Source organism: Balaenoptera musculus, chromosome 14, assembly GCF_009873245.2.
Source record: "Balaenoptera musculus isolate JJ_BM4_2016_0621 chromosome 14, mBalMus1.pri.v3, whole genome shotgun sequence".
NCBI lineage: Eukaryota > Metazoa > Chordata > Mammalia > Artiodactyla > Balaenopteridae > Balaenoptera > Balaenoptera musculus.
Window position 1 is genome coordinate 8,925,653 of NC_045798.1, and position 18,778 is coordinate 8,944,430.

The following is an 18,778-nucleotide window of genomic DNA, read 5'->3' on the forward strand; positions in this document are numbered from 1 at the left end:
GCCGTGGAGCAACTAAGCCCATGCACCACAACTACTGAGCCTTCGCTCTGGAGCCCGCGAGCCACAACTGCTGAAGCCCGTGCACCTGGAGCCCGAGGAGAAGCCCGCGCCCCGCAACGAAGAGTAGCCCCTGCTCACTGCAACTAGAGGAAGCCCGCGCGCAGCAACGAAGACCTAACGCTGCCAAAAATAAATAAAAATTAAATAAATTTTTTAAAAAAAGCTTCATTTAAAAAAAAACACAAACAAAGGTTCTACATAAAAAGAAAGAAAACAAGAGGAAGATGTACAGGCTGTAAAAGAAAGCGACAATATTACTTTGTATCTTTTTTTAATGTGGAAAAATACAGAATACAACTCATAATTTCACTTCACAGTTCATTCTACTGACATTCCTTTTAAATATAAGTTGCATGTATAATTTAAATGTAAAGACAGATTCAAACTGAAAAGTCAAAGTTCCCCTCTCCCTAAAGCCTCCCATTAAATGTATTTCCTTCATGCACACAGAAAATTTTTCATGTACATTAACCATATATATTTTAGGCATATGCCAGGATATACTTATATAACTATAAACTATCCCCTTTAGGGAATTCCCTGGCAGTTCAGTGGTTAGAACTCCATGCTTTCACTGCCCAGGGCCAGGGAAGGCCCGGGTTCAATCCCTGGTCCCGCAAGCCGTGCGGTGTGGCCAAAAAATAAAAATAAAATAAACAAACCATTCCCTTTAAACAAAAAGAGTAGTGAACACACTGCTTCAAACCTTATTTTCTTTATTAATATACACAGTGTTTTCCACATCAGCACATATACCTCTATATTTCATTTCTTCAATATTTCCATCATAGTCTATCCTAGGGCTATATTATAATTTAACTAGACCCTACTGATAAGCACTTTTGCTTCCAGTTTCTTACCATTATAAACAATACTACAATAAGCAGCCTTAATTATATACCCTTGTAAACCTTTTGTGAATCTACTATTAGGATTAATTTCTAGGAATGGGATGACTGTCAAATGGTGAAATTATAATTTTTTACCCTTCATTTATTTAACTAATTATCAAACAACCAAAACTAGTAGGAATTCATAAGATTATTTTGTATAAATTTCCCCAGGTACTCACTATCCTAAAAACTGAGTTACATTTTAAGACTGTACTTTCATTAAAATTATTAAAAACACTTTAGATTTTGAGTTCTGTTTGTATAAAAGGGAGGAACAGGGACTTCCCTGGCGGCCCAGTGGTTAAGACTCCGCGCTTCTAACGCAGGGGGCGCAGGTTCAATCCCTGGTTGGGAAACTAAGATCCCACGTGCCATGTGGTGCAGCCAATAAATAAATAAATAATAAAATAAAAGGAAGGAACAATGAATGGCTTTGGTTAGAGCCTAGATAATTCTATTTAATTTTTAAACTAATTAATTTAAAATTTAATTCTATTTTTAGATTCACCATAGAGTGAACTTTGCTTCTACCCCTTAGTGCTCGGTTGGATGCATTCTTGCATCTAAGTGGTTTTTCATCTATGTTTCTCCAGTCAGCTCCCCTTTAAAATTACTTTTTATTTTACTTCTTCTACATCTAATCAGCAGTCTTTCAAATTCCTTCAGTGTCTCTTGCTCTCAAAACAACCCAACCAACCAAAAACACATCACACATCTATCTCCAATTACCTGACTTTGTGGAGTGGATGCAGAATTTCCAGTTGAAGGTCTCACTTTTGAAGTTTTACTTAAGGCTTTCTTCTGCTGTAAAGCCATAGTATACTTACTCACAGCATTCCGATATTCCTTATCGTGAAAGAGAGAATCTGCGTGATACACCAAAAGCTGGTACTTCTGAGATGGGGAGAATAACTCACTAGAAAACAAAGAAAGTATACCCCCTACATGGGTTGTTTTGAAATGTTAGAAAGAACGCTCTCCTTAGTGTCTATATAAGCCTAATACAAAGCCTTGTGTTGACAGTTTACAAAAAAGTAAATTTATCTCAAGTGCAGTCCCCCAAAAAAGAGGCAAGAGTCATACTTCATGTCAATATGGTCAACACATGTAGGAAATTGCCTTAAATTGTTCTTTACTATAAAAACAATGATACATCTAAATCAAATTCAGTAATAGAGATATACAAGAGAAATGTAATACAGTTGACCCTTGAACAAACCAGGTTTGAATTACAAGGGTCCACCTATATGTACAGATTTTTTTTCAATAGCACACACTACAGTACTACACCACCCTTGGTTGAATCCGTGTATGCAGAACTGCAGATATGGAGGAAATGCATATATAAAGGGCCAACTATAACTTATACGTGGATTTTTGACTGTGGGGAGGGCTGGCACCCCTCCCTTCCTCTGAAAGTTGTTCAAGGGTCAACTGTGTATCTTTTCCTCCCCTTCTTTAACCCAAGCCCTCTTAATTGAAGAGTCTGATATATATCCATAACTCTCATATTAACATCAATTTTTAGGGTAATACAGACAAAAGAGAGCAATCATGACTTAACTAATTATTACTAAATATTACCAAAGAAGGGTTAAAGAACCTGGAAAAGAGAAACTCACCACTCTGAATCCTTTTTAGCTAAGTGCTGAACAAAAAGAGGTTTGGAGGGTACTTAAAACTCTTCAAATACTGAAAAAAATGGGAATACTAAAATACTGAAGTATGGGAATAGACTAGGATAAGCCAGTGGGACAGAGTGGAACAGAATGAGTGAGGATTAGCCTTATTTGATGAAAGGTTTTTTTTTTTTTTACATACAGAAGTAAACTTCACTAACAAAAGAATTTTTACTTCCTGAGTCTCAGGGATTTAAGGACAGCGTAACGGAACCAATACATTTCAGAACCTTTTCTTTAACCTTGAATATTGCTCACAAGTGTTATAAGTGCCTAGGACTGGCCACCAATCTTAATGGGAAACTCGTATTTTTAATCTCCAATCCCATCCTTCCCCCAGTTAGAGTTTACATTTTTTCACTGACAGGGAAAAGCTACAGCCACTTAAAATGAAAGAACAGTCAGAGTCAAAGAACTCTGTAGATGGTTAACTGCTCAGCAAATGAAGGACACTCAAGAACAGGTACCATAGATTAGTAGTTGCCAGGGGCTGGGGCAAGTGGAATTGGTGAGTGACTACGAATACATTTGGGGTTTCTTTTGGAGGTAATGCAAATGCTTTGGAATAGACAGTGGTGACAGTTGTACAACTCTGTGGATGTACTTAAAACCACAGAAATGTATTCTTTAAAAGGGTGAATCTGATGGTATGTAAGTTTTATCTTAGTAAAAAAATAATTTAAAAAAAAGGATAGGTAGGCTAAACACTGGATATAAAGTTACAAAAGAAAGTCAATGACTGAAAGGTACAGTCCAGATAGTTGAGATCTCTTCCAACTCTGAGATTCTATATATTTAGTGAGAAATAAGATGTGAAAGAAAATAGTTGATTTGATAGAAATACTACACTCAGAGAAAGGATTCAGATGTTTATATTTTGTAACATACATGCCTACTTATGCATGCATAAGTTACCTCTGAAATGATACATGAAAAACTGTTAAGTTGTTGCCTCTGGAGAAGGGAAATAGTGGGGTGAGGTTCAAGACTCAGGGGCAGACACCTATCTGCATACCCCTTCAGTACTGTTTGATTTTTTTTGTGGTGTGTATTGGCAATTAAGAAATATTAAAATATAAATGATAAAGGTCAGAATTTAAACACCTCCTGAAGCGAGGAAGGAAACTGCCAGTTTAGCCTAATATAAAGAAGAACAGGCCAAGTCTAATCAAAGGACCAAACTCCTTCTAACTATTCTGTAACATCTTCAAGAACCAAGAATAATGACTAACTGGTGCATAAATTCCCAATGGTAGACACTGTATACTTTGACAAATCACTCAGAACCAGGTGAAAGGCTCCAGAATAAACAAAGAAGGCCGACAGAGACCAGGGCTCCTCACTGTCAACACTAAGTGGACGGTGGTAAAATGATGGGTCTCCCGTAGTGAGGTCCAGAAGCACTAATGGAAATGAAATAGGTAGCAACAGCTGCAACGCCCTTAAGTGGCCCAGACAGCTTCCAGAGCAGGCCAAATGCAAATGGGTCCACCCTGAGTAGAAGATTACAATGGCATTTAGACGCAGTAGACTGTGGTGGGTCAGAATGGAGACTTTAGAGTCAGAAGGACCAAAATCCAGACACTGTGGCTCTTCCACTTACTAGGTGTGAACTTGAACACAGTATTTCACCTTCCTGAGGTTGCACGTATTTCCTTAGCACCTTCAATAAACGTCTGAGTGCTTACTGCACACAGGCACTGTGCTGATTTCATTAGGTGTTAAGTGATGAAGAATATAGATCTTAAAAGTCCCCATCACAGGAAAAACATTTTTCTGTAACTATGTGAGGTGAGAGATGTTAGCCAGACTTACTATGATGATCATTTCACAATACAGACAAATATCGAATCATTATGTTGTACACCTGACACTAGTATGTCAATTATAGCTTGGTTAAAAAAAAAAAAAAAAAAAAAGAGTGATGTAGAATATAAAACAGGGCAAAGAGACACAATGGTGAGGGTAAGGGACAATTCTGGTGGCCAGACAGGAGTTTTCTAGGAGGGACACTATCATACAGAGTGAAGTAAGTCAGAAAGAGAAAAATATCGTATATTAACGCATATATGTGGAACCTAGAAAAATGGTACAGATGAACCGGTTTGCAGGGCAGAAAGTGAGACACATATGTAGAGAACAAACGTATGGACGCCAAGGGGGGAAAGTGGCGGGGTGTGGGATGAATTGGGAGATTGGGATTGACATATATACACTAATATGTATAAAACACATAACTAATAAGAATCTGCTGTATAAAAAAATAAATAAAATTAAATTAAAAAAAAAAAAGAGTTCTCTAGGAGGGATATCTGAGCTGAAACCTAAATGAGGAGGCAGCTCTGAGGCGAGGACTCCAAGCAGAACCGCAAATGCAAAAGCCCTGAGTTGAGAACGAGCTTGGTGTGTTCAAGTAACAGAAAGAATAGCCAGGGAAGCTGGAGCACAGAGTGAGAGAGAGAGATGTTTGGCCTCGTAGGCCGTGGGAAGGAACTTTAATTTAACCACAAGGGAGAAATTTAAGCACAGGGGCGACATGCACTCAAGGCTGGAAATAGCCCTGTGCTTCATCCGCAATAAGACTCCATAAGCGGCAGCTTTGGAAACATGAAAAGGGCACTGCGAGTCCTTAAAAAGGCGCCACTCTCACCCATCAAGGAAGTCTCCCGTTTTCAGGTGTTTGCAGGGACGAGGAAGTAAACCCTACTGACACACCCAGGGAAAAAATCAATCTCAAATGCAGGACAAGGATCTAAAACCAGGGGATTGGGCTTCTTTGAGCCTCGGCGAGCGAGAAAACGTTCTTCGGGAAGGAGCTGGGAAGGGATGAGTCAGCCCAGCGATGTGACAGTCGCTATGCACGGCGACAAGTTCCTCAGGAAAACCTCTGCTCCCAACTTTCGGGAAACCCTCGCCAGGGTGGTCCTCACAGCCCCCGCCTTCCGTTTCTCGAAGCAGCCGCTCGCCGCATCCCCCGCAGGGAGCGCATTCCAGCGCCCGGCACAACGCGGGGACCCAGTGAACTCAACTTCGTTCCTAAGTCGGCTCCGCCCGACGAGGCCCTCGCTGACCTCGGAACCTCAGCTGGGGCCCGCAGCCGCTCCTTCCCGCCAATCCCCAGGTCCCCTCAGCCCCTGCTCCCAAACCGGCGCCGCTTTCTCCTCAGCCCCAGGCCGCTCCCCGCCTCAACTCACGGGTTGTTATTACTCATAGTAAGTAACAAGCTGCTGAGGAGCCGCACGTTGGAGTGCAGCCCCGCTGCCGCCATGTCTCGCAAGTGGTCTATCACATTCATTCTGCCCAGCAAGGCCGCCGCGACACCAGCGCGAAAAGCCGGTTGCAGCTCCTTCGGGAAGACTCCAAAATGGCCGCCTCGCCAGGGTCCATCGGGTCTACACGCGGCACCGCCCCCAGGATAATAGGCAGCTACCGAAATGCCTGAGAAAAACGAAAACAAAAACAACCCCCTCAGTTCCTTCCCCGCCAAGCCCCCTGTGAGGTGGTACGATTTGGTTTGGGGTGTGGGAAGGTTGTTTCTAGCAAAAGTTACATCATCATTCTAAGCTGCAAACTTTATGGAGGGCTTACAATGGGCTGGGGACAAAAGGCAACTCAGGACGAATGCATGCCCAATTGAAATGAGTCTGAGAGGACTCTCAGAAATTAATAAAAATGTATTGACATTTATCATAAATAAAAGTTAATATACTAGTAGGATGCAGGGGAAAAAAATCCCCGACAGCTGGAATTAGATATTTTAATCAGGCGCCAGGGGCAGTCCTAACTGCTTTTAGTCTCGCACGAGCGCTAAGGCTGAAAGCGCCACGCCCCCTCCCCTCAGGTGTTGCGTGCACCTTTGGGAGTCAGGCTTCACTCTTCGGGTGCAAACGGACATATTTTTACCATGGGAAATTACTCACCAGCTCAGAGTGAATAAAGACTAGGTTGAGTTTTAGCCGTCCTAACATGAGTGTAGTGTTATCTTGTGATTTTTATTTGCCATTCCCTAATGACGTATGAAATTGAGCATCTTCTCATACGCCTATTTGCCATCTGGGTATCTTCTTTGGTGAGGTATCTGTGCAGTTCTTTTGTCCATTTTTTAGTCCGGGTGTTTGTGTTCTTTTTTTCTTTCTTTCTTTCTTTTTGGCCGCAGGGCGCGGCTTGTGGGATTTTAGTTCCCCGACCGGGGATCGAACCTGGGATCGAACCTGGGCACTCCTCAATGAGAGCGCGGAGTCCTAACCATTGGATGGCCAGGGAATTCCCAGGGTGTTCATGTTCTTATTGTTCAATTTTAAGGGCTCTTTGTGTATTTCGGATAGCAGTCCTTTATCAGATTTTATCAGAAAATATTTTGCAAATATTTGCTCCAAGTCTGTGGCTTGTCTCATTCTCTTGACCACTCCCTCGCTTTTACTTTCAGTAAGAGTCCTGAAATGAAATGACTAATAATAATGGCCCGAAAAGAAACAGACAGTGAAAATATTATTTTATTAAACTTCAGCTAAATAATGATGTCAGTAAAATTTTTAATGAAAAAATAAAACCAATATTACAGGACAAAAAGTTAACGGATTAATACTTTTTAATTATATTAATGTATTTTTTAAAACTGTTACCCTACATGTTGGATTAGCAAAGAAATGAATAATATACAGTTTCTGGTTTTGATCTTTAAATTCTGAAAACTTGTCAATGACTGCCAAGCTGATCATCTTTGCGTATTCATGTTCCATACACAGTGTAAACAGATTTGTCAATCATTGGAGCACAGCCGTGAAAAGACAGGGAGGAAACTTAAATGCATATTACTAAGTGAAAGAAGCCAATCTGAAAAGGTTACATTCTGTATGATTCCAACTATATGACATTCTGGAAAAGATAAAACTGGGGACAGTTGAAACATCAGTGGTTGACAGGGATAGAGGGGAGGGAAGAAGAGGTGGAGCAAAGGGTATTTTTAGGGCAGTGAAACTATTCTATGTGACACTATGATGGTAGATACATGTCATACATTTGTCAAAACTCATAAAATGTACATCACCGAGAGAAATCTAAGGTAAACTATGGACTTTGGGTGACAATGGTAGGTTCATCAGTTGTAACAAATGCACCCTGAATGTGAGATGCTGATAGTGGGGCAGGCTGTGCATGTGTGAGGGCAGGGGTATATGGGAACTCTCTGTTAGTTGCCCTCAGTTGTGCTCTGAACCTAAAACTGCTTGAAAAAAGTAAACTTAATAAAAAAGAAGAAAGGGGGAGGTGTGTGTAAAAATTGACCTTCTCTGGGTGTCAAACACACTAGATACACCACTGTATCTAACACACTTGCAACAATGGCTGACACACAGTAAACATTATATAAATGCTTGCTATTATACTTTTTTCTACATTTGAAATATTTCATAATTAAAACCACATCTAATAATAGCAAAAAGTGGAAACAAGTGAAATGTTCACCAACTGGTGACTATATAACCAAATATGGTATATTCATACAATGTAATCCTATTCAGCAAAAAATTAAAAACGAAAAGAACAAACTAGTGACAACAACATGAATGAATCTCAAAAATATTATGCTAAATATAAAGTCATGCTAGGTGAAAGAAATCAGACCAGAAGAAAAAAAAATCACATAATCCCTGACTCCATTTATATGAAATATCCAGAAAAGATAAACTGAAAGCAACAGAAAGATTTCTGATTGCTTGGTGGTGAGGGTGGGAACAAAAACAAAAGCCCATGTTCTGGGACTTCCCTGGTGTCGCAGTGGTTGGGAGTCCGCTGGGACACGGGTTCGAGCCCTGGTCTGGGAAGATCCCACATGCCGTGGAGCAACTAAGCCCGGGCGCCACAGCTGTTGGGCCTGCGCTCTGGAGCCCATGAGCCACAACTACTGAAGCCCACGCGCCTGGAGCCTGTGCTCCGCAGCAAGAGGGGCCACCCCAAGGAGAGGCCCGCGCACCCAATGCAGCCAAATAATAAGTAAATAAATTTATTAAAAAAAAAAAAAAAGCCCATGTTCTTATGGAGCTGACATTATAATGAGGGAAGATAAACAATAACTAAGTAATACAAATAGTATTATGAGAAGGTAATAAAACATACGAAAGTATTCATGGAAGAAAAAATGTATAGGGTTTACTTTAAAATATTCCTGGGAGTGGAGGGAGATAGATGAAACAAAATTAGCAAAATGTTGATATCAACTGAAATTAAGTGGCAGGTACATGGGAGTTCATTATGCTATTCTTTCAACTTGTATGTATATTTAAATTTTCCATAAGTGTTTTTTAAAGGTGCTTAAAAGGTAAAGAAGAAAGAAAGGGAGTGTCGGGGCAGGGGCTGCCATTTTTAATCAAAATCAGAGAAGGCTGCACTGATTAGGTGACATACGAGTAAAGACCTGAGGGAGGGGAAGTGGAAGCCATGTAGAAATCTACAGGGAGAGGATCCCAAGCAAAGGAAAGAGCAAGCTTAGAGGTCTGAAGCAGGAGTGAGCTTGGCATGTTACAGGAAGAGTAAGGAGGTAAGTGGGCTGGAGCTGAGCAAGCTGGGAGAGGAGTAGGAAACAAGTTCATGGATGCCAATGGAGAGTCTTGAGCAGAAAAGTAACATGATCTGACTTGCTTTTTAAGAGGATTGTTCTGTCTGATGCATTAAGAGTAGATTGGAGGAGGCAAACAAGTCCAAAATGTCCAAGTGCCAAGGTTGAGAAGGCCTGTTATAAAGGGAAGGAGGAAATGAGTGACAGCAGGTGGGAGAAACAGAATGAAGAGAGGATTTTTTTTTTAAGATGGAAGAAATAACATGTTTATATCCTGATGGGAATGAAGGAGAATATATCACTAGCTAAATGGCAGGAGAAACGTTGATAATTTCTATAAAGAAATAGTGCTAAAAGACGTCTGTGGAGTTGATAAACCACACAAAGAATGCATGAAGCAAAATATTTATAGAGAAAAAGAAGCAAAGGAGAGACCACCTCCTCTGGAAATTTTTTTATAATCCTCTTTAAAATAAATTACTCCAAAATAGGATGGATTCCATGGTTAAGTTCCATTAACTTCATGTAAGTCAGATCATACTGATTTTCATATTATACAAAGGACACATGTAATATTAAACTAACATGGGACACACAAGAGATAAATCCAAGCAGACAAAGCCTCCTCTTTCTCATGGAATCATCATCTTCTAAAATGATAATTTTGTAACTGGAGGGGTCTTTTCAGACACACAGCTGGCCATGAACATTTAGATAAGCCACTTAGATGCAGAATGATGTGAATTCCATGAAGTGTTGAATCAGATACATTTAGAGGAACAATTTATAAATGTAAATGTTTTGCTCCACTTAAGTTCATTTCTAAATCTCCAACAGCCTCCTAAGAATGAAAATCTTTCCCAGCTGCCTTAGACATTTTTCTTAGATCTGTCTTTTGTGCAAGGGGAAAAACATAACAATTGTAAATTGCTCTAAGGGAAACATTACTTAATATCCCTTAAGTGTCTCCTGGCAGTGATAGCCTTCCTTTCAGTGGAAAAGTAACTTCAGGACAAAGAATTTGCCTGGACAACTGGAGGGAATAAATATAGCCATCTTTCCAAATGATTTTCCCTCTTTTCAGTAAAAGTGGCTGGCAAAGCAATATATTCTAGGGTTCTAAGGTGTCCAGATTGGCACTTTGTTTATGAGATGGTCAGACAAGTAAGGATAGAGCAACTAACTCATTCACACACAAATGCAAAACCAACAAGGCTTGCTGAGTTAGAGTTCAACTGCCATAAAATAAAGTTTTCTGGAGATTTTAATACTATTAACAACCCCCTCCAAGAAATTCCTCTCTAGGACTCGCATGTTTTATTGATCCACCCTTTATTCCGATTAACCTCTTAGACTGATTCGTTGCTGAGTCCTTCCTTCTTCCTGATTCCTAACTGCTGACTTGTCTCAGGGATCAAATTCTAACTCCTAATTCCGCTAAAGACCTCCTGTCTCTCAAGTCTTTATTTCTATTCCTTTCACATATATTTTTGTTTGCTGCTGGATATCACCCAGGCCATCAGCTGCCCCCTCACCCTCAAAGTGCTCAGAATTAAACTCATCTCCCACGCCCCTTCCAAAGGACTTCCAATTATTGATTTCTAGATGTTTGCTCGGGATAATTCCAGTTTATGTCTGCTGTTCCAGAATTAATTATAGCACGCTCTTTTATGCTCAAGAGTTTGGATGACAAATTATGTCATCACCCAACCTATTTTCATCAAAGGAACTGCTATTGTCCAAGTCAACTAGACTCAAAACCAAAACAAAACAAACAAACAAACAAAAAAAAAAAAAACCCTCAACCTAGGGGAATTCCCTGGCGGTAAAAGAAACAGGTGAATTTAATAAAAACAAAACAACAACAAAAAAAACACCTCAACCTAACCTTCAGCTGCTAATTCGAATGCAGTAGAATCTCCCTCAAATCTCCCCTTATTTTTACATTCCCAGTAACACTCACTAAGCCCTTACATGGGAACCACTAATAAAGCTTCTTACTCCCTGGTGTCTCTCCCTCCCATCTCTCTACCCTCCAATCCATCTGGTGCACTGTAATTAACTAAATTTCATAAAAGTCCTGACTTTATCCTTTCACCATCCGCTTGAAAATGTAAATGTAATCTTCATTCAGTATATATTTGAATGCCTCCTCACCTCGTTTCAGGCACTGGGGCTACAATAATGATAGGCATGGCTCATGACCGTGTTAAGAAAAAGTTAAATAGTAATATAAGAACAGACAAGATAATGACTGGTTCAGGGGGAAGTCTTCAGAGGACTTGTGATGAAATGGCAGATGAGTGATTTTTTTTTAAAGCACTGTAAGAAACAAGAACTCGAACAGGTACTTGTACACTGATGTTCATTACAGCATTATTCACAAGGGCCAAAACGTAGAAACAACCCATCAGCAGATGAACGGATAAACAAAATAGAGTATATCTATACAACGGAATATTATTCAGCCACAAAAAGGAAGGTTACAACATGGATGAACCCCCAAAACATGATGCTAAGTAAAAGATGCCAGTCACAAAAGGACAAATATTGTATGATTTCCCCTTATATGGGACACATAAATAAGCAAATCCAGAGACAGAGAGTAGATTAGAGGTTACCAGGGGCTGGGGGAAGAGGAATGAGGAGTTACTGTGTAATGGGTACAGAGTTTCTATTTGGGATAATAAAAAAGGTTTGGAAATAGTGGTGGTGGTTGCATAACATTATGAATTTAATGCCACTGAATTGTACACTTAAAATGGTTAAAATGGAAAAATGATAATGTAATATGCTACAAACCATTGAATTGTATACTATAAATGGGTGAATTATATGATACATGAATTACATCTCAAGAAGACTGTTTAAAAAAAAAGTTCTTGAGAGTTAAGCACAGAAACTCTGGAATGGCTTGGGGAAAAATGGGGCAGGAAAAGTGATGTTCAGGCAAATCGTTCTCATCATGGTAGGTAAAAGCAGAATGGTGCCCTTGTATGGAGAATCTGTCATGTCCTTTGTCCCACTAATAGAATACAGTTTAAAGTTCTAACCCTGGGGGCTTCCCTGGTGGCACAGTGGTTAAGAATCCGCCTGCCAATGCAGGGGACACGGGTTCGAGCCCTGGTCCGGGAAGATCCCACATGCCACGGAACAACTAAGCTCATGCGCCACAACTACTGAGCCTGCGCTCTAGAGCCTGTGAGCCACAACTACTGAGCTCACGTGCCACAACTACTGAAGCCCGTGTGCCTAGAGCCTGTGCTCCACAACAAGAGAAGCCACCATGATGAGATGCCTGCGCGCCACAACGAAGAGTAGCCCCCGCTCGCTGCAACTAGAGAAAGCCTGCGCACAGCAACCAAGACCCAACGCAGCCAAAAAAAAAAAAAAGTTCTAACCCTGACCCTGGCTCTCAAAAACGTGGGTCCTTCATTATTACCTGCTAGGGCAGCTTTGTCCCCATCACATTCTTTGCCCTAACGTTTCCTTCATGCCAGGCCTGATCATGTCACAAAGCTGCCCAATATACTTCTTTCTCATTTAGCCTACCCAATTTGGTTCACCTGTTCTGAACTCAGTTAATTTGAGTGCCATCTTCATTAAGTTTTCCCCAAGCGACCTCAGCAATAACAGCCTGCTCTTTCTCTGGGCAGCACTGAGCAGTCATGTCAATCTTTCAGTGTTTCGTCTCTCCTATCTTGATATACACATTTCTCATCAGATGGCTAAGGTCCTGAAGAGCATAGTTGCCCTTTACATTTCTTGTATATCCTCAATCTCCTGCTTTTGTTGCCTGAATGTTCTACTAAAAGTTGCAATGTAGCCAAGTGACCATCTTATAATGGCTGAGAGGGCCAGCCCTGGGTTTGGAAAGACTTAGGTTTCATTGCCATTTCTGCCACTTCCAGGTGCTTGAGTTTGGGCAAGTTATTTAATTCCTGTAGGCGTCAGCGTCTTCATCTGAAAAGGGGGATAGTACCTGTATCTGCCACAAAGATTCTTGAAAGGGTTAAACAGGATTTTAAAAGGCAAAGCGTTTAGCAAGCTGCCAGATCACCTGTAAAGTGGAGCTGCAGTGTTAAAGGAAAGTGGAAAATTGTGATTGGTGATTTATCTCAAAATCAACACAGAACAGATGTGGCCCTAAAATTACACTCTCCTAATGGAATGGTCTTCCAAACTTCTATAAACAAAATGAAGGGAAAAACAAACCAAATGGCTTTTGGTATAATAGTATTACATCCCTTTCTGGACACAGCTCCAAACTTTTTATTAAGGTCTTCAGTACTAATAATTTTGGAGGAAAGGAAAATGTAGAATGAAACAATTCTCATAAATCTTGTTCAAGCATTTCCATGTACTGTAATTTTTCTATGCATATGACAATAATTGGTGGCATATTAAAAAATTAATAAATGTAAACAGGATGCTTAAGAAAAGAACCAGGTGACTGTTGTCCTCAGCCTGGTTTTTGGCTAATATATTTTTTTCTAATATTTGATTTTCTAGCAATGTTCGTTTTAAAAACTAGATTTTCCCTCCTGGTTATTAAGGAAACACATCTCTTACTGAATTGTAGTATATATGACTTAGAATGTACAAGTCTTTGTAATTGCCCCTGGCGCAAAATAATCACTCTTAACAGTTTGGTATATGTATTCCCATACTTTTTTTTTGGAGTACATACAATTAAATAAACAAGAATGGAATCATACTATAATGCTACCCTCAACCTTTTTTTTTTTTTAACTCAATGATCTATACCCTAAGGCATCTTTCCATGAGAGAACAGATAGAGCCCCTTACTCTTTTTAAGGGCTGCATATTTCATTTTATGGATGCACCATGATTATTAACTTATCCAATTCTCTATTAAAAGATGTCTGGGGCTTCCCTGGTGGCGCAGTGGTTGGGAATCTGCCTGCTAATGCAGGGGACACGGGTTCGAGCCCTGGTCTGGGAAGATCCCACATGCCGCGGAGCAACTAGACCCGTGAGCCACAACTGCTGAGCCTGCGCGTCTGGAGCCTGTGCTCTGCAGCAAGAGAGGCCGCGATAGTGAGAGGCCCGCGCACCACGATGAAGAGTGGCCCCCGTTTGCCGCAACTAGAGAAAGCCCTCGCATAGAAACGAAGACCCAACACAGCCAAAAATAAATAAATAAATTAATTAATTTTTTTAAAAAAGTGTTTAAAAAAAAAAAGATGTCTGAATTATTTCCAGGTGTGCGTGTATATGTGTGTGTGTGTGTGTGTGTGTGTGTGTGTGTGTGTTTCAGCATTCAACAATACTTCAAGATGAGTTGCTGAACCAAAAAGAATGAACATTCAAAAATCTGATACAATTTTAAAAAGACAAACAAACAAACAAAATCTGATAATTATTATTAAACTGCCTTCCCTAAAAAGTTGTTCCTTGTAATAATATTCTTTTAATGTCGATATTACAGTTTGCTTAAAGATGTATTTTTGAACCCATTATGCTATACTTCATGTATAATTTATTCTAAATCCTTTGGAAACTGTTCTCTCTGGTACATTAAAAAACAAAACACTTATCATCATATAGCACTAATGGGAAATGATTTAGAAGCCAGGTTTTTAGTGCTTATTGTCTGTGCTCTCCCTGCTGGTACTAATGGAATAGGCACCCCAGGAGTTGGTTTTTATCACTAAGGTTCCACAATTAAAAAAAACAGAACACATCTGTTAGAAACAAACCTTTAATCTTGATATGAATCACTGTGGCTTTCTTTCTTTTTGACATGTCTCTGAGTCTATAACAGAAGTTCCAACCCAAACACCCAGAATCTGATGTTAGATAAGAATTTTAATTATAAAACAAAAACACAAACAACCCAACAATAGCACTCTTTTGGCTTCAAGACTATCATTTTACCTATCTATGGAGTATGTTTTAACATACCCACATTCTTGGGTATGTGAAATGTGGTACTTACTTAGTCCATAATTCAGATCTTCAGTGAACAGATGCTCAATAGTATTTAACTCATACATTTAAATTACATATTAACCCATAAAGCCAAAATGGAAATTCTCTAGTCAATCAAGTATCACTGCAAAGCTCCAGTTTTAATACAATTTGAAACTTAGTTCTGTTCCTATATAGCATTCCCTTTGTCCTTAGTAGCACATTACAAACAATCTAACTAACAACACACTCAAAACTTTCCTCTTTCCAGGCTCCCTTGTAGCTAGAGGTCAAGAAGACACAAGTGTAAGTCTGGGCAGGATTTCTGGTAAGGGTAGGTAAGGTGGCACTCAGTTGGTATGCTCCTTTGGCCCTCATGCTCTCCCCTCTTCCTTCTGCCAAGCCCAGAGATGCAGGAGCACCTAGAGACTATGAGGATGAGAGCCACATGCAAAGAAGAGTGGAGCAGGAAGACAGGAGGAGACTGGGCCCCCCATGACATCCTTAAATGGCTGCCCCATGTGGGACTACTTCCAGATTAAAAACAAACAAACAAGGACTTCCCTGGTGGCATAGTGGTTAAGAATCCTCCTGCCAACTCAGGGGACACGGGTTCAAGCCCTGGTCTGAGAAGATTCCACATGCCGCAGAGCAACTAAGCCCGTGCGCCACAACTACTGAGCCTGCGCTCTAGAGCCTGTGAGCCACAACTCCTGAGCCCACGTGCCACGACTCCTGAGCCCACGTGCCACAACTACTGAAGCCCACGCACCTAGAGCCTATGTTCCGCAACAAGAGAAGCCACTGCAATGAGAAGCCCACGCGTCGCAACGAAGAGTAGCCCCCACTCGCTGCAACTAGAGAAAGCCCGCGCACAGCAACAAAGACCCAACACAGACATAAAGACATTAATTAATTAATTAATTAATTAATTAAAAACAAGCAAACAAAACCCCCAAGACACCGTAAATTGGGTTTTCTGTACTTGTGGCCAAATACAATCCCAGCATAGATACCAAAACAACTGAATCTTTCTTTCTTTCTTTTTGGCTGTGTTGGGTCTTCGTTGCTGTGCGTGGGCTTTCTCTAGTTGCGGTGAGTGGGGGCTACTCTTCATTGCGGTGCGCGGGCTTCTCATTGCAGTGGCTTCTCTTGTTGCAGAGCACGGGTTCTAGGCTCGCAGGCTCTAGAGCACAGGCTCAGTGGTTGTGGCGCATGGGCTTAGTTGCTCCACGGCATGTGGGATCTTCCCCGACCAGGGCTCGAATCTGTGTCCCCTGCATTGGCAGACGGATTCTTAACCAGCGTGCCACCAGGGAAGCCCCAAAACAACTGCTTCTTAAAGTAAAAGTCAACCACGTAAAGGTATAATAAAGGTGGCAGTGCAATAACCACGTCCAAAGGACTCGAGGCACCTCCTGAAATATCTAATCTATAACCTTAACATACCTGGAAATACATGGTCCCATAAGTTTTTGGAAGAACTCACACTTTCTGTCAGTCTAACAATAAAAACCTCTTAAAAAAAAAAAAAACCTCTTAAATGCTAAAAACTGGCCAAACATAAAAATGAATGCCACATAAGGATAGAAAGTAGCATCTAAAAATAAACCCAGGGCTTCCCTGGTGGCGCAGTGGTTAAGAATCCGCCTGCCATTGCAGGGGACACAGGTTCTAGCCCTGGTCCGGGAAGATCCCACATGTCTCGGAGCAACTAAGCCCATGCGCCACAACTACTGAGCCTGTGTTCTAGAGCTCGCGAGCCACAACTGCTGAGCCCATGCACCTAGAGCCCGTGCTCCGCAACAAGAGAAGCCACTGCAATGAGAAGCCCTCGCACCGCAACAAAGAGTAGCCCCCAGTCACCACAACTAGAGAAAGCCCACACGCGGCAACGAAGACCAATGCAGCCAAAAATAAATAAATTTTAAAAAAATAAATTAAAAAAAAAGTTTAGTTTAAAAAATAAGTAAATAAATAAAAATAAACCTATACATTTATGGTCAGCTGATTTTTGACAAGGGAGCCAATACAATTCAAAGAGTAAAGAATAGTCTTTTCAACAGATGGTATTGGTACCAATGGATAGTCACATGCAAAAGAAAAAAAGCTAGACCCCTATCTCACTTCACATACAAAAGTTAATTCAAAATGGATCAAAGAAGACTATACTTTCAGGGATCATATAGAATGGACCTGAGGACATGGGGAGGGAGAAGGGTAAGCTGGGACGAAGTGAGAGAGTGGCATGGACAGATATACACTACCAAATGTAAAATAGATAGCTAGTGGGAAGCAGCCACATAGCACAGGGAGCTCAGCTCGGTGCTTTTTGTCCACCTAGAGGTGTGGGATAGGGAGGGTGGGAGGGAGACGCAAGGGGGAGGGGATATGGGGATATATGTATATGTATAGCTGATTCACTTTGTTATACAGCAGAAACCAAGACAACATTGTAAAGCAATTATACTCCAATAAAGATGTTAAAAAAAAATAGATCAAAGACCTAAAATTTCTTGTTACATTAAATTTCTTGTTACGTGAAAAAAAAAAAAAAGACCTAAATGCAAGAGCTAAAAGTATAAAATGCTTAGGAAACTTAGGTGTAAACTGACAGTTTGGTATAGGTAATGGTCTTTTAGATATGACACCAAAAGCATAAGCGACCAAAGAAAGAATAGACAAACGACACTTAACTAAAATTAAATATATCTCTGTGCTTCAAAAGACACAATCAAGAAAGTTAAAAAAAAAACAGGGACCTACTGTATAGCACAGGGAACTATACTCAATGTCTTGTAATAACCTATAATGGAAAAGAATCTGAAAAAGTGTACTTTCCTGTACATGTGAAACTAACAAAACATTGTAAATTAACTACACTTCAATTTAAAAAAAAAGATCTTCATGGGAAATAAACATTTCATTCATGGCAGAAAAAAAAAACCCTATGGAATGGGAGAAAATTTCTGCAACTCATATATCTGTTATGGGTCTAGTATTCAGAATATATATAAAAAACCTACAAACACAACAACAAAAAGACAAATCAAATAAAATATGAGCATAGGATTTGAATAAACATTTCTTTAAAAAAGTTATACAGGGGGCTTCCCTGGTGGCACAGTGGTTGAGAATCTGCCTGCCAATGCAGGGGACACGGGTTCGAGCCCTGGTCTGGGAAGATCCCACATGCCGCGGAGCAACTAGGCCCGTGAGCCACAATTACTGAGCCTGCGCGTCTGGAGCCTGTGCTCCGCAACAAGAGAGGCCGCAATAATGAAAGGCCCGCGCACCGCGATGAAGAGGGGCCCCCACTTGCCGCAACTAGAGAAAGCCCTCGCACAGAAACGAAGACCCAACACAGCCATAAATAAGTAAATAAATAAATAAAAATTGTATAACTTAAAAAAAAAAAAAACAGATTTATTAAAAAAAAAAAAGTTATACAAACGGTCAATATCCACATGAAAAGATGTTGAATATCATTAGCATTGGAGAAATACCAATGAAAACCACAATGAGATACTTCACACCCACTAGGATGGCTACAAACCAATAACAAGTGTTGGTGAGGATGTGGGGAAATCAGAAGCTTCATACACTGCTGGTGGGAACGTTAAATGGCGCAGCCGGCGCAGCCTCTGTGGAAAAAAAGG

General features: G+C 40.5%; 1 protein-coding gene across 1 annotated transcript in view; it reads right to left on the reverse strand.

Moving 5' to 3' along the window:
* The window catches only part of ANAPC7 (anaphase promoting complex subunit 7), a 58,713-nt gene extending 52,034 nt beyond the window's left edge, over nucleotides 1-6,679 (reverse strand). The window contains 3 exon segments of the mRNA XM_036874497.1: nucleotides 1,683-1,869; nucleotides 5,827-5,950; nucleotides 5,953-6,679. Coding sequence (XP_036730392.1) covers nucleotides 1,683-1,869; nucleotides 5,827-5,950; nucleotides 5,953-6,019 — 378 coding nt within the window. The 5' untranslated portion in view covers nucleotides 6,020-6,679.
* Between the last annotated feature and the right edge of the window lie 12,099 nt (nucleotides 6,680-18,778).